This window comes from Poecilia reticulata, chromosome 12, assembly GCF_904066995.2.
Source record: "Poecilia reticulata chromosome 12, P_reticulata-male-v2, whole genome shotgun sequence".
NCBI classification, from domain to species: Eukaryota; Metazoa; Chordata; class Actinopteri; order Cyprinodontiformes; family Poeciliidae; genus Poecilia; species Poecilia reticulata.
In genome coordinates this window covers 13,999,933-14,015,618 of record NC_088841.1, presented here as the reverse complement: position 1 = coordinate 14,015,618, position 15,686 = coordinate 13,999,933, and the positions used below count along the sequence as shown (strand labels likewise).

The window sequence follows — 15,686 nt, the reverse complement described above, 5'->3', positions numbered from 1 at the left end:
TTTGTTAGTTTATCCAGGACCACTAAAAATTTATTTTACAAAGATCAACATGACATTTTACCCATAAATTTCCACAATAAGACTTTATTTTGAATTCCAAAGGCATTCTCACTATTAAGCAATGTTAAAAAATTATAAAAGTACACACTATGTGTGCTAATAATGTTGACAATGATCGTGAACAAATAGCTTAACCCGTAAGTTTAGACGTATAACAGGTAGAAAAATGTATTTATGTGAACTCTAAACCTATTTCAAAAGAACTTGCAGAGAAACGCAAAAGTCTTCACAACTTCTACACTTTTTTCCATTTTGTTAAGACACACATATAACTTCCATGTGTTTTATTCAGCTTACCAGTGTACCCTAGCTCTGAACATTTTGAAAGCTTGAAAAGATAAAATAAAAAAGAAAGACACAGCAAACGTGAAAGAAGGTCCTCTTGTTCAATGCGACCAAAATTGAGAGTTTATTCCTACATGAAAAAAAATACTATTTGTGGTGGTAAAGCTAAAACTGCACATTACCCTGAACACACAATATGAGAGGTTGAGGTTCACCCTTCTCCTAAATGTAAAATCTGAGTTATAAAGGACTAGTTTAGGTAAAACGGGAATGGCTTCTAACAGATTCACTATACTGCAAATTTAAAAAGCTTTCTCAAATTTTCTTACTCTTAGGCAACTGCCAAACCGCTGTTAATATTTCACTGGCATTAACGACCAGACTATCAATGCCTTCCAATGTTTTAGCAATACTTACAAAACTATAAAGATTATTGTAAAACATTGTTTCTTCTAGGTTGCTCGCATGAATTTGAATATAAATCAGCATCATTGCGATGGTTGGAAAAGCAACAACATAACCAGCAGCCAAAACACAATCTATGACAGGTAACATCCTGAAAGATGAAAAAGATAAACAGACTGGCTTTGCTCAATAGTAGAAGAGGCACACTTCTACTTCCTAGTTTTCACCTCTTTTTTTTTTCCATTTTACTTTGCCACCTCCTCCTCTCCCACCACGGGCCACTTTACTTTGATTCAGCGCTGTATCTGTATTTTAAATGACTCAATTACATGGGATCCCGCAGAGAAAATTACGGGTGGTTTCCACTATTTCTCTCCACTGGGACACCAAGACCCTTTCCGTGGCTCCAATAACCCCCCTCCTATTCTCCATCCCTCTCTCCTTGCCACTCTCTCCACCTGTCCTATTATGTTCCACTCCCACAGTCGCCAGTTTTTCTTGATAAACATCCGCTTTTCTGGGTGTATCGGAGACTGACAGGAAATAATAGCTAAATGGTCTTGTTTGTGAGCTCTCTGCACAGTGAGCTGACAAAAAAAAGGCGCTTTACAGGTAATTCTTCTGCTGTCACCACAAAACAAGCTGGCGCAAAGAGTTTCTTTAAATCTGAGACGAGATACTGCCCAGATGCAAACGGCAGGCATGACAGTGATAAAAGCATATCAGCAGGCAGAGCTCCACGGAGGGGCTTTTTTTTTTTTTTATTCATCCAAAGCGAAGCAGATACGTGATTCCTTTCGGCACTTTAATCCCACAGCTTGCTTTGTCCCGAGGCATTTTAAAAGAACTAAGCTTTCATCCTCTCCATTGGTGTTGAAGATGAAACCCTCCGCCAAGTTGTGTCACTCAAACTCATTGAGTTGAAAAGTGGCTGGATAAGCTTTAACCATGAAACACAAGAAGCCATTCGTATTGTTGTGCACACAAGTGTGAAACTGTTAGTAATCTAAACCCACACTGTACACATGGAAATCAAACTAATTGCAATTGCAGTATTTGTGCTACAAATGAATATCCCCAAGTGTCTATGTTTATTGATGTGCTGCATTTAACATTGAATGTCGTTTAAAAAAAAACTGATTGGATGTGCAGGAAAAAAAAGCAGGAGTGACCTAAGCAACCGCCTCCACTCACCAGCAGAAGTTTGTGAAAGGGGCAACATATTGCATTTCTCAGGGCAGCACAGTCTTGGCGCAGTTTTTCTTTTTTTCATCTGTCAGTTGTGTCCCAAATAAGCTTTCTGTTGATTGAATGTAAAAAATGTAAGAAAGTATGAAATGTTGGCTAAAGTTGCTGTCTGATTCAGATCCACCAACTCAATGCTTGAGTAAAATACTTTTTTTTTCTTTTGTTTTCAGAAACTGAGACCACATTTGATCATTTTCTGATGCCCAAATGGATATGATAAGGGATAAAGCCTCACTAAAGCATACAAACATGGACATTTAATCCATCCATCCATCCATTTTCTTTCACCCTTGTCCCTTAGTGGGGTCGGGAGGGTTGCTGGTGCCTATCTCCAGCTAACGTTCCGGGCGAGAGGCGGGGTCACCCTGGACAGGTCGCCAGTCTGTCGCAGGGCAACACAGAACACACAACCATGCACACACACTCACACCTAGGGGCAATTTGGAAAGGCCAATTAACCTAACAGTCATGTTTTTGGACTGTGGGAGGAAACCGGAGTACCCGGAGAAAACCCACACATGCACAGGGAGAACATGCAAACTCCATGCAGAAAGACCGGGGCTGGGAATCAAACCCAGAACCTTCGTGCTGCCTGGACATTTAATGAAATGTATAATTTTGACATCACTCTCACACATACTAAAATCTATCAGACTGAATGGTAAATTCAATCTGTCTAAAAGTCTAAATAATTGAATACATTATGCCTTTATGAAATATTGAAGGCTCTTTTTATATCTTACATTTCAGAATATCAACAACTCGGTTTTGTTGCATGGTGGTGGGGATTGTATCAATGTCTCAGGGACTGGACACAAATCAATCACTGATTTTACCATGAACTTCATAATGTTCAAATAACTGCAATGGATTGATCTGTAGAGCATTAAATTCATATTTCTGGAAGCTGAGCTCAAATTTTACTAACTCCAAAATACAAATGCAGAAAGGAGTGTTTAAAAAAGTGAAAAAAAGAAAAGAATTGTCAGGTTATCAAGTCACACTAGTAGAGCATTTCTGTGACTGGAAAGAAAATATGTAGAGCTTTCCATAAATAAGCGTTTCCTGCATAAACATCCAAAAATAACAGAATCCTAGCAAAACATTTCCAAATAAGTAGAAACTGAGCTTTGTTGTCTGTCTTCCTTCATCTTTCTTGGATGTACATGTGAATCTGTATTTTTTTGCAAAAGATTAGTAGCTGTAGACTTTCTGCTTTTAGGAGACAGACATCGATGTTGGACATTGTCTCCCACCATGCATGAGGCTGTTGCTGAACTGGAGAGCTCCGTCAGTGACAGACTGCTGCATTGGTGCACAAAGGAGCATTGCTGCAGATCCTTCCACCCAGCAGCTGGTGATTATCACTGCTTCCAGCAAATTCAGTGCGTACATCGCTGCTGTTATGGAGAGTTTTTCTCCACATCGATGTTGTTTGCTTTTTTTTTTGGTTTGTTTTTGAAAAGTTGGTTGTTAAGCAAACAATTACATGCACATTTTGCACATTTGTTTTCTTTAAATTACCCTACTCAATTGCACATTAAAAAATTGCACATAAAAAAAAAATTGAAGTATGCCATTTTTAACAATTGTTATTTTTCTTTTGTTATAAAATTGTCCTGTCTGTGCTCATTGTTCTCATTTTTATATCCTTTACCAGTGCGTAACTGTTCATCCTTACACTTCCATTTATCTTGCTGTGGGTACCCCTCCATTTCCCCACTGTGGGACATTAAAGGATAGAAATGGTTCAAAACATTTCTGCATTGAAATGTCAAATGAAAGGTCAAACTCTTCCCATGGAGAACATGTTTTGCTCAACCTTTTAATTTGAACTAAATGCATGTGAAAAAAGTTTAAAGTCAAAGATAAGTGAAAGGATTGAATCAAAGTGAATTTGGAATATTCAGGAGAAGCAAAAGAATATAACTAAATTTCAACAATGACTAAACAGAAATAACGAAATGTCTCCCTTTTCTATGTATTTCAGATAATATTTACCAGGCTCAGTTATGAAAGCCAGTTAAACACCCAACCAAAACAGCCTCTATACCCTGTGGTGTAATTCAGCTGCCAACAGAAGACATTGCATTACCATCCATCATAACACACACCATTATGACCAAATAACCAGGGCCATTAAACATTTACATCATCTGTGGGGTTCTCTGAGACTGGAGCAGATAAAGCTGCCGGCGTAGAGACTCGAAGCCTTTCACTACTTTGCGGAGCAACAGATCGAAGAACATAAAAAGTGTGTTCTCGCAAACAAACCCCACCAGCACACCCCCAGGAGAGGAAAGGGAATGGGGGAGCCGCAAGGAGATAAATCTATTGATTTAAGATCTACACGCTGTGTTGGTGTTCACTCGGGGGAAATAGAAAAACAGTAATGTGAGGGGCATTTTCTGCTTTGATGTGGAAATGGTAAAAATAAATTAGTGATGATAATGATAGTTGCATTTGAGAAACTACAAGATTTGTTTCCTACAAAAACATTTTCGATTTTCATTTTGATGTATTGGGTATTAGTGGCAGAAAACTTCTAGATTTGTTTTCTGAGAGAAAATTTCAATTTTCAGAGGATTTCATTTGCTTAATTTTCTTAGTGCTACAAGTATTTGAAACACACTACATCAAAACCGTAATGTAACTTATGACTATTTATGTGCAATGAAGTGGGATGGGAAATGATACATTTTTGTCAAAAAAAAAAAAAAGTTTTCAAATGAAGATCTAAAAAGTCCGTTGTGGATTTGAAGTCTGCTCCCTTTCCTCAAAAACTCTCAAAGTAAGACATTTGAAATACCTAGTATAATTTTCTGTTCACTCGCAATTATGGATATCGATCATGTAGGATCTCCCAAATGTATTAATAGTTTAAAAATATTCTGCAAATCTGAAAAATGTGGTGTGTATTAATTTACTTATTTGGGGGATTTCTGAAAGCAAAAACCAGTGCAACCAGGCCGGCTGCACTGGTTTTTATTGAGGGGTGTCGGTGAAATAGGGGTTAAAACAACTGGATTTTCTTTCAGGATCTTATTTGTAAAAAATAAAATCTTTGAAAAACAGATATGTTCTTTCTACTTGACATTGATTCACTACTTTGACAAGGCCTACTAGAAAACACTTTCAACGAAATGTATTAAAATTTGTGGTTGATTTGTGACAAAATGTGAAAACATTCGAGGAGCATTAATTACTTTCCAAAGCACCACGCTCCAGTATTTAAGCAGGAATACTAAAACAAATAAAAATTCTCTTTGCAACCTATTTTAGATTAAGAATAAAAATATATTAACTAAACTCTGACACAGATGTAGCTGATTTCATGACTCATTTAGACAGTCACAGTTTTGATCACTTGTCTAAATCCCTGATGAACAAAAGAGACGCAGATTTCAAAAGGTGTAACCGGTATGTCTGTCAGATATGGAAGGTGAACAATGTTAAAGCACAACATTAAAATAAATTCCCCTCTTTAAGTCTCGGGGAAACGCAATCAATTCTTGTCACCCCAGGAGAGGCTGCAGACTCCAGACTAGTCGATAGTAGCTGGTAGTTGAGCTTCGTTTTGTTGTAACAGGAGACGGAGAAGTCCTCTTGCTCATTGACCCTTTTAGGTGGCCGAGACTAAGCAGCAGGCAAAATATTTCTATTTTTCTATCAATATTTCATCACCAGCTCAGGACAAACAAAGCCAGAGGCTTTGACCGTAATGGTCCCATCTGTCTATAGATTGTCAGGACATCACTGTATGGGTGTCCTTTGACACCAGAAAATAAGCTTCGACATCAAGGTAGAAGTGCACACACACACACGCACGCACGCACGCACGCACGCACGCACGCACGCACGCACACACACACACACACACACACAGACAGGAATCACGGATGTTGGCGAGCCTGGAAGGCAAAGAGTATCCTGCTTTAATCTGATGGTTCCTCACAGATGGTCTCTTGATGTTGCAGCAGGAGATCAAGTTTCAGGAGTATGAATGAAGCACACATCTGAGCTATTAGGACAGATCAGCTCTGTCAGAGCATGAGTGGCGTTTAAGCCGTGGGACAGAAGCAATAGAACTGATTCACAAATTAATACAACAAATGCTTCTCCTTACGCAACCAGTGTTCAGCCAGACTCGGCTATCACGCTAAGAGAAGGTTGCGTAAAACACCATTATTGTAAATTGAAGCACTTATCATCAATTATTACAATATATCCTGATCCATCTGATGCTACGGATGAAAATAAAATGTGCAATTATAAATATTTGATTGAACAGCAAGCCGGCAGGATTAGCATCCTGGCCTATAAATCGCTCTTTGTTTGTTAGAAATAAGGGAGTGACCTCATCATCTTCACCAGGCCCATTAGCTTTCTGCACTAACCTCCAGAGATCTGCCCATTAACCCCTTATATCTGCTAAGTAAAGCAGCATTAAGTGAAATGTGGAAACACAACCGGCAGTTTATTCAGATATAACTAAATACAAACAGGTAAACCATGCAAAGGGAATAAGAGGGGCCATATAAACCTCCAGAGGTTGGATTAAACTAAAATCTAGGGAGGTCATTAATGCAGAAGATTGTTGCACATTCATATTGCATATATTTTTTGCTCTCGTGGAAACCTTCATGAGAGCTTAGGTTACACAGCAACCATGGGGACGGAGAACCACTTTGGCATCTAATTGGTTGTAATTAACTCTGTATGGTCATTGTTCCGTCTCTCATTGTGTTTTAAGAGTAAAGGTCACAGAACATGTGATACTTTTCTACTCTAACTGGGAGATGAAGAGCACAGATTGGATGACCACAAAATATCCTGATCGGTTGAAGACAGCAGACATTCCTGTAGGCTTTGTTTAGTTGGTTGTTTCTTTTGTTAGCCAACAAATAAGTCAGTGTTGTTCTGTAGAAAGACAGCTAAGTCTTAAAACATGTAGGCTTCCAGTTTTAGCATTATATTATGTTTTGTTTCTCTGCTAGGCTCTGCTAGGTTCAAAGTAATTTCCATAAGTTGTAACTATGGACTACTCGCTTGATTAATGTGAAAAGTTTTAGAGGCATATTCCTGGGTCAAACTGCTAACAGTCTAAAACTCTAGCTGTGTTTTGTTTTTTTGCCGAATGTGTCAATGCTTAAAAATTATATATATATTTTTTCTCTTTTCCAAACTGTGAAAGTGTACATTTTTTTAAAATCTAAAATTGTTTCTTTCACTATATACAAATATAATTCACCTTCTGTGTAGAGACCTTCTAATATCATGTTATCAAATGAGCCTGTTATCTTTATCCACTGTAAAAACAGAAAAACTGTAGAAGTTATGAAAAAGGTTAAATTCAGGCAGACGTTGTTTACAGATGAATGCTAAGAAAAAAAACTACTAAAATGATCTTATCTCAATGCCAGGAAAATGTACTCCAGCAGATCAAATATAAGTTTTCTCACAATATTACATTTAGGTCTGTATCTTGACTGTATGAGTGAGTTAGAAAAAATTGACTCCTAGGTTAAAATTACTTTGAAAAATTATTGTTTTCGATTCACCTTCAAGAGGGTTTCACCTGGTTGTTATGCCAGCTATCACCCTCCTCAGTATGTATTCTCCCTATTGGCTTCAGGTCATTGTCAGATCTTATAACTATACAGCTTCGTCATCTGTTTATTCCCAGTGTCATGGCTGTCATTTAGGTTTTTTTCCTGTGTACCGTCTGTTTGGATGTCATTCACTGCTATGGTCACCCAGTTTTTGCACTGGCTGAATGTTTATAGGCTGAATGCACAGCTTGCTAGCCTTCTCCTCGCATTTATGCCTCCGTCGTGGAGAAACATGATGATATATAATAAACTACCTATGTCTAAATTGTTTGCATTTAACTTTTAGGCAAATAGGAAAATATTTGTTATTCCTGGGTGGATTTTTAGTATCTACTGGTGAACTGTAATGTCAAATGGCATACAAATTTTTACAACTTTTAGCATCACAAAAATCTGAGTCAATGATTTCTAGGCTCCCTCTCATTGCCAGCAGCCATGCCCTGTGCACTTCATTTCAGGAGGTCACGGACCCTGATCCTGAACAAAAACCTCCTTTGTGGGAGCACTGTTGGAAGAGTGACAAGGACTTGAAGGTTAGCCTCCTAAGGAGGTTGCACAGGAGTGTCCATTAGGGCTCTGGCCTGTATTGCTGCCGACTTTCATGTCGCGCTATTGTTGTACAGCTTTCCCCTGAGAGGTGGACACCGAGTGGGTAATGAGGGGTAATTGGTCCAGGGTCAAGGATGATTAATTCCCGCGGTCAGGTGTCGAGCAGTTTTCATACCTGGCTGGCTGAAAAGCAGGTAGGAGGTGGAATATGAGATGTGGTAAATGAGTAAGAAAGTGGATGTGTAGCAAGGAACACATGCACGAAAATAAGTGGGGGGTAGAGGTCTTAAAAACAAAAAAATAACATTTTGTAAATTAATAAACTCACTACCTCATTAATACACAGTTCTGTGACTGTGAATTTTCAGGTTTCCAGCTAACCTGAAAATTGGTTAACCTTGATTATAATTTTGTTTGCAACAAACTATTTTGTTGGCAAAGCAATAAGGCAAAAAATATATCAAAAGTTTCTCTATTTAATTTTTTTAAGTACCAAAGCTACAAAATTCTATTAAGAAAACCAAGAAAGTTGAACTGTGATAGATGTGAAACAGTTTGTACTGAGAAAAATTATTGTAATATGAACAAAAAAATTGTAAAAACTACAAAGAGATGTAATAAATACAAAAAAAATCACAATAGGTGTGAAATAGCCAAATCTTACTACAAATTAACAGAGAAAACCCATTTTCTAGAGACACTTTTTCTTGTCTCTGTACTTGTAAAAAAAATATATATATATATTTATATATAAAGCTGCTGTTGTATTAGTCCAAAAAAATTCCAATGGATCACCAAAAAAAAAAGTTAAAAGGTCACAAATAGCACGATGCCAGACCAAATGTGCTGAGCCTCTGTTCATGTCCCACCTTCCTTCCCTTCAGCTTGAGTAGCTCATCTGAATACGTCTCCATCCATCCCTCAATTCCAGCCAAGCAATTTTGGACACTGATTATCCCAAAGCCAGTGCATGCGTGACAGTAAATGCAGGGGCTTGGCTGGTAATTGACCAGGCAAAGACTGAGACGCCTGCCGTGTAATTGAACAGGGGTTGAGGGGGCATTGCAGGACTGAAAGGGTTTGAGGGTTCCCCACTGCCCATTAGACCTGGCAGGGGGTCCCGTGTGCTTGTGAACTTTATCATGAGGCCCACGGCGTATCAGGCGCTTCAGCGCAGGACTGACACCTTTCAGTGGTGGGGATGAGGGCGTGGCAGTGAGGCAGCTGTGAGGGTTCAAATATCACGGAGCATAAGACAAGCTAAGTCATTATTACAGCTGTCAGAGCAGAAGGCAGAAAGATGGCTGGGCAGATTTACCAAAATTATGAAGAAGCATGCATCTATTTGTTCTTTGTTTTGAATTAACCAAATATGGCATTCACCCACAAGTATTTCACTTAATTCAGATTGGACATTTTTAAGAATTTGGTTCTGTAAACGTGACACATTCTGAAATGAGCGCGCACACAATTGTCTTCTTTTGCACCATGCTTTGATGCATTGAATTACATAGAGATGTCTTTTTGTGCTACACAAACTTGACACATTTAAGATGTCAATTTCAGCACTCAGTCAGTCTTGACGCAGATTCTAAGTTGGATTTAGGTCTCAACTTTGACTAGGTCATTCTAACATGTGAATTTGCTGTGATTTTACACCATCACAGTGTGGCTCTGGCTGAGCGTTTAGAGTCACTGTCCTGCCAGAGGGAAAACCTCTGCATGAGTCTGAAGTCTTGCATTCTCAAACAGGATTTGCTTCAGAGTTTATCTCAACTCAGCTCACATCAGCTGTGATCAGCTTCCCTGTTGCTACTAAAATGAAGCAATGCTACAGGATGAAGCACAATTAAAAGTATGTTTAAGTATTAATTGTGCTTGCCGTATCCCCATCACGGTTTGTGGCAAACCGCACAGGGGATTTCTTTCAGTCGTAGTTTTTGTTTTTTTTTGTCCTTTGTTTTAGGGAAACACAACAAATAGTTGTCTTGCTGACAGGTTCCCCACCTGAATTACGAATCTCTGCTGCTTCTTTAGAGTTACCATGGTAACTCTAAGAGAGTAGCAGTGGCTTTTTTGGTTAAATGTTCAATGAGCAGCATTTGTTCTGAATTGAATGTACTTACGGTATATAGGCTTATTTAGGCCATCATAATAACGTTGGCTGAATGCACGCTACACTTTTCATGTTTTTATTTCGAAAAATGTTTCAAACCAATGCATCATCAGTAAATTACTATTACCACTACTTTGTGCGAATCAACCATGTAAAATTCCTATAAAATATTGTTGTCCGGTAATATTGTGGCTTTTGCGAGGCATTATAATCCCTCAAAAAACATGAAGAAAAAGCCTTCCCATACTGTGCATATGTGCACTCAGAGGCGTTCCTCTACTCTGTAAATGTAGGACCCGACGCTGAGCAGTAAAATATACATATGTGACCCGATTGCTTTCCCTTCCGTTTGACTTGAGCCGTTTGTGCTCAGAAACAGCCTCATCACTTCTGCTCCAGCGGTCATCATCAGTGATCCATCAGCCTGTGCTGGCCTCCATCTGCATATCGTTAAGATGATGCTGCGTCTCCAAGGTTATTGAGCGCAACAGTTAAACAGGCAGGCGGCAATAAGAGGACGACTGTTTCACACCTTCATACTTTCAGTGACTGATATACTTGAAAAAAATAAAAAACAGTGTATATAAATTTATATGTTTCTGTAGATTTGACTGTTAGAAATTAAAGGTTTACATGTAGTCAGCAGATGCTCTCAAAGATGAACGTGAGCTTTTCTTTTTATCATGCAATATAAAGTTTCAGTGATTCTTAGGTTCAATTCCAACCAAACGTTCAAAACGTTCATCTTCAGACAAAATAAAACTACACTGCTCAAAAAAATAAAGGGAACACTTAAACAACACAATATAACTCCAAGTAAATCAAACTTCTGTGAAATCAAAATGTCCACTTAGGAAGCAACACTGATTGACAACGGGGACCCTCGTCGGGTCAATCAGTGTTGCTTCCTAAGTGGACAGTTTGATTTCACAGAAGTTTGATTTACTTGGAGTTATATTGTGTTGTTTAAGTGTTCCCTTTATTTTTTTGAGCAGTATACTTCCTTGTTTGTAGGTAGCATCTAAGATCCATTAACATTTCAGTTTGTCATAAATTTGGCCACATTAACTTGAATTCAATTTGAAGGAGTTGTGGTAAGAGCACTAGCTGACAAGTAGCAGCATCATGCTGAGGGGTTGTTGTGGAGGCAAAGGGAATGTAATATGAAGATAGAAAACTACCTCGAGTTTCTTCATCGTTGCCTCTGAAGTTGACAGAACAACAAAACCATACATAGCACAAATCATTGTTTATAATGGATAAAGTAGACTAATATAGCATTTGACAGAAAACCAATCAAGTTAAATGAGTTCCGGTATGTCTGACAAGAAGAGTAATAAAAAATGACATTGTTTATCTGCGACTATGTAGGGGACAAAATAACCAATTCTTTCTAGGTGCATCTAATTGAATGCAGAAAAACAACATATTCAAACTTGAATCTTGCTGCTCGAACGATTAAAGTTGTATATTTTATTTTTACTTCACAGTCAGCTCAAATTACCAATCAAAACTGTTTTGATAGTTATGCTAATGGTTTTAGTTACAAAGCTAAACCTCTGATCAGAAACACATGTATTAAGAAGAAGGAAACAAACTCAGTAGCTAAAATACTAAAAATTTTATCAAACGTCAACTTTAGTACGCATTAGAATATATTTTGATCTAATTCAAACAGGTTTTTCTAAACACTTGACCACCTAAGAAAAAGCTTTGACGATAAGAGGCTATTGTGCTTACATGCTGATACCACTACACAAGATAATAAGGCAAGAGGTCGACAATGGAGGAACAAAGTCTAAACCTATTAAGAGTTTAAGACACAGTGGCAACATGGAAGAAGAAAGGAAGATGGTTCACGGGACGGCAACAGTTACTGTTTGTTGCCAGAGGGTCCCTGCAAACGATGATGCTCTCTTAGCCTATGGAGGAAGAGAGAATACCAACTTTTAATTGAATTTGTAAAACTTTTTTCACCTGTATTGCAAGTAGTTTTGGTTTCAAGTAGTAGTTTCAAGTAGTAGTTTCAAGTAGTACTAACCTGACAGCATTAATCCTTATGAATCCAGAGGCGTCACAAGGGTCGTAGTCTCCTTGTACATCCATGCTGAAGAGAAAATAAGTAGAAAAAGACATGAGACAATGCTTTTAAGTTATGTTCAATTTGTAAACAATTTTTTTTATAGAAATGAATGACATTCCTGTGTCATAAAACAAATAGTTAGAAATCACCAAATCATGATTATATTGGAAATGTAAAATTAGAATCAATAATAATCATACTAGTAGTCATCAAAATGCATCTTACTGACTAAACAAACATGAATAAAACTCCTTAAAGTGAATATACAAAGGGAATTGAGAAAAAACATTGTGCAAGACTCAAACCCAAGTTTTCATGAATAAGTTAAAGTTTTAAATACCTTATCTAACGTTCAAGGAAAGGAAACTTTAAAGGAAAGGCAAGTAAAGATGCTAAAATTATGTGTTTGACTTTCAAAGTCAGATCTTGGATTTGGGAACTCTGTCCTTTCAACATTTAGTTGGTGGTCAGACAACCTGTTGGCGATGGCAGCTGATGTGCTCAGTTACCAAGCAAACTTAGGGCCATTTCCAAGTCTGCTTTCCAACATCAGCCTTCTTCCATTTGATTTTTCCAGCTTGGAATCGTACACTTCCAAGTACGACCACAAACCAGCATACATCCTGGTTAGTGAATGACAAGTAAAATAGCCAAAGGGAAATAAATTCGACTAAAATGTTCAGATACGTGGTCTCTTCAGCTCTTTTGAAAAAAAAAAAAAGTTCCTATTGATTTCTTCTAAATGCCCCTGTTTGGCACTGTTTGTCCTGAATGATGGAGAATCAATCAGTGCTGATTTTGGTCAGTGCTGAGCCTGCCCAGAGGGCATCAAGGGTCCGTCGCCTGAACAAACCCACTGTTCCCACATGTTCATGTGCACAAGTGCTCCAAAAAAATAAAATAAATAAATAAATAACTCCATTAAAAAGAATTTAAAAACCTCAAACAATCGAATCGTCTCATCTGTAAGCCACTCGTCGTGTTGATTTTGTAATCTGATGTTTGTCTTCCACTTTCTCAAAGGAAAAAGTAGTGAATATATAACTTATGCGGGGGTCTAATGTCAAGACCGCTCTTTGTATAGACACCTCAGCGAGCGTCTTGCAAAGAGTGCTGTGTAATTACAGCAGTTTCTACCTGCAGTGTTTAATACACTCTCTTACCGAGTTCTCTCCTCCCTGATACACCCCCACGTCCCGGCGTACAGCTTGCACTCATTCTTTAAAAGCACTTAGCAAAAGAGGAAATTGCCAACAAATGATAGGATAAACATTATAAAACGAAAGGACGACAACTAAATCATCAACTCTCAATACAAGGCTCCCTACCCGGCACCTGAGGGCCATTATGAGCGAGTGGCTACAAAGAATACGCCACTTTGTGTGTGTGTGTGTGTGTGTGCGTGGAAGTGTGTGATTGTGTTTTCCTTTAAGAAACCCTGCAGTCTAATTGAGAATAAAGCCGGCCAGGAGCGAGGAGGGTGACATTTCTATCTCAGACGGGTGCGGTGACGGGCTGTATTACCACTGCGTTAATGACGCCGTTTACTGTTGCCTGTGGAGAGCCAACGGGATGTCGGTGGGGGTTTCATGCCTAATCTGGTCCCTCCGCATGTGTGTGTGTGTGTGTGTATAGATAAATGTGGCTAGATTTTGTGAAAGTGTGCTCTGCTTTCAGGTGAGTCAAAGCCAGGTACAAGCATATGTTATTGACAATTGGCACACCCTTGATGACTTGAGTTTTTAATAGTTCTCCATAAATTTGCAAACTGACTTATATGCCTAGAGAGCATAGGACAAATGTATTGTCATTTCTTAATTTAATAAATAATGACAGAAAAGTAATTGCATTTTCTAAAACATCGACGTCAACACTCCAGGTGTTGCATCTGAAGCACACCTGATGCAGCGAATGAAACCACTGATTGGTTTTGTCGGGCGTTCCTGAAATTACCACTGATTTGCAAATTTCTCTTAAGAAGTCAGCTCAGCGAGTTGAATAACATTGAGACTGCCGCAGTCATAGAAAGAGGTTTTCATGTTGAATTTCTATAAAGTCCTTATAACAACAGTTCCTGTGCAACATGTTTATTGCAAAAATATTTATTTTTGTCCCAATGTAGCTAATTTGAAGTGAAGATTGAATAACTTTGGATCTGACAGTAAAATAAATCTTTATATTTGCACTTTTCAAAAACATAATGAAAAATTAAAAACTCTCTAAGGAGTGTTCAGGAATGTGATAAACAAGAATTTAAGAGTTTTACTGCAGGGACTTTCAAGAAATGTCTGGATAGTGCAACCTGGGGGCATAATTGTGGACCTCTTTCCATATATGCTTTTTATAACATGGCGTTTTATTGGTTACAGATGCTTTTTAATAGTTTTATTGTATTCTTTAGTTTTGGAACGCATTCATATGGTTTGACTGATTAATAAAGAGGCCACATAACAAAATTGTTCATTTATATTTGATCATGATAATGCCGACCAAGCCATAAAGAAACAAGTGCTGCTTTATTATGCATATATCTGGGTAATCCTATCAACAAAACTATCATTGTCATTACCTCTTTGTACACTTTCCAGGATAATAAAAGTACTACTGTCTGTCGTCAGTCTCAAAGCCAAGGTTTTACTGGAACTGTTTTCCTCCCCACTGTTGCCGCATGCTTGCTTAAAGACGATAGCTGCAAAAACAGCAACTTCAGCTGCTTACTTAGATAACGTTTACCAAATCGCATTTGATAATTTACTAACCTTAACTGTATTCTATAATATTTCGGAGTGAATTGAACTGTAAATAAACATATCTAAATTGTATTAAAATGAACCGAACTGATTCAAACTACATTTGGATACCGTCCAATTAGATTGCATGTATTTGGGTTTGGTTTGGACCATTTTGTCTGTGCCTTGAGATGACCCTTGTTCTACATTGGCACAATCGACATGCTGCCTTTTGGCTTTAGGGAACAAATATGATACAAAGTTGTGTTGTTCCAGCTCAAGATGAAGATAAAGACTGACTCTAATTTATCTAAAGAGAGACTCAAGCTTGTGTGTTTTCCTGAAACCAAAGTATTCTTCTCAAAAGCTGCATGTAACAGATCGAAAGAGCTGAGCACAGTCTCAGTTTATCTCCTTTCTTCTGGAAAAATGACTAACTCTCTGTAAGTGATAAATTACTGGGCCTTTCTTTCAGTTTATAGAGCTGTGCTTCTCACTGTGGGAGCCATATTTTCGTCCCCTTTTCTCTGACCTGCTTAACTACCATGACACCCAGCTACTTTTCTCCTAAAAGCCGAGCAAAATCACCTCTCTCCTCT

At 38.1% G+C, this 15,686-nt stretch overlaps 1 protein-coding gene across 1 annotated transcript in view; it reads right to left on the bottom strand.

Moving 5' to 3' along the window:
* Nucleotides 1–11,728: 11,728 nt before the first annotated feature.
* The window catches only part of ass1 (argininosuccinate synthase 1), a 30,470-nt gene continuing 26,512 nt past the window's right edge, over nucleotides 11,729–15,686 (bottom strand). The window contains exons 14-15 of the mRNA XM_008424338.3: nucleotides 12,317–12,382; nucleotides 11,729–12,197 (exon numbers count right to left, since the gene is read on the bottom strand). Coding sequence (XP_008422560.1) covers nucleotides 12,149–12,197; nucleotides 12,317–12,382 — 115 coding nt within the window. The 3' untranslated portion in view covers nucleotides 11,729–12,148. The remainder of the gene's footprint in view (nucleotides 12,198–12,316; nucleotides 12,383–15,686) is intronic.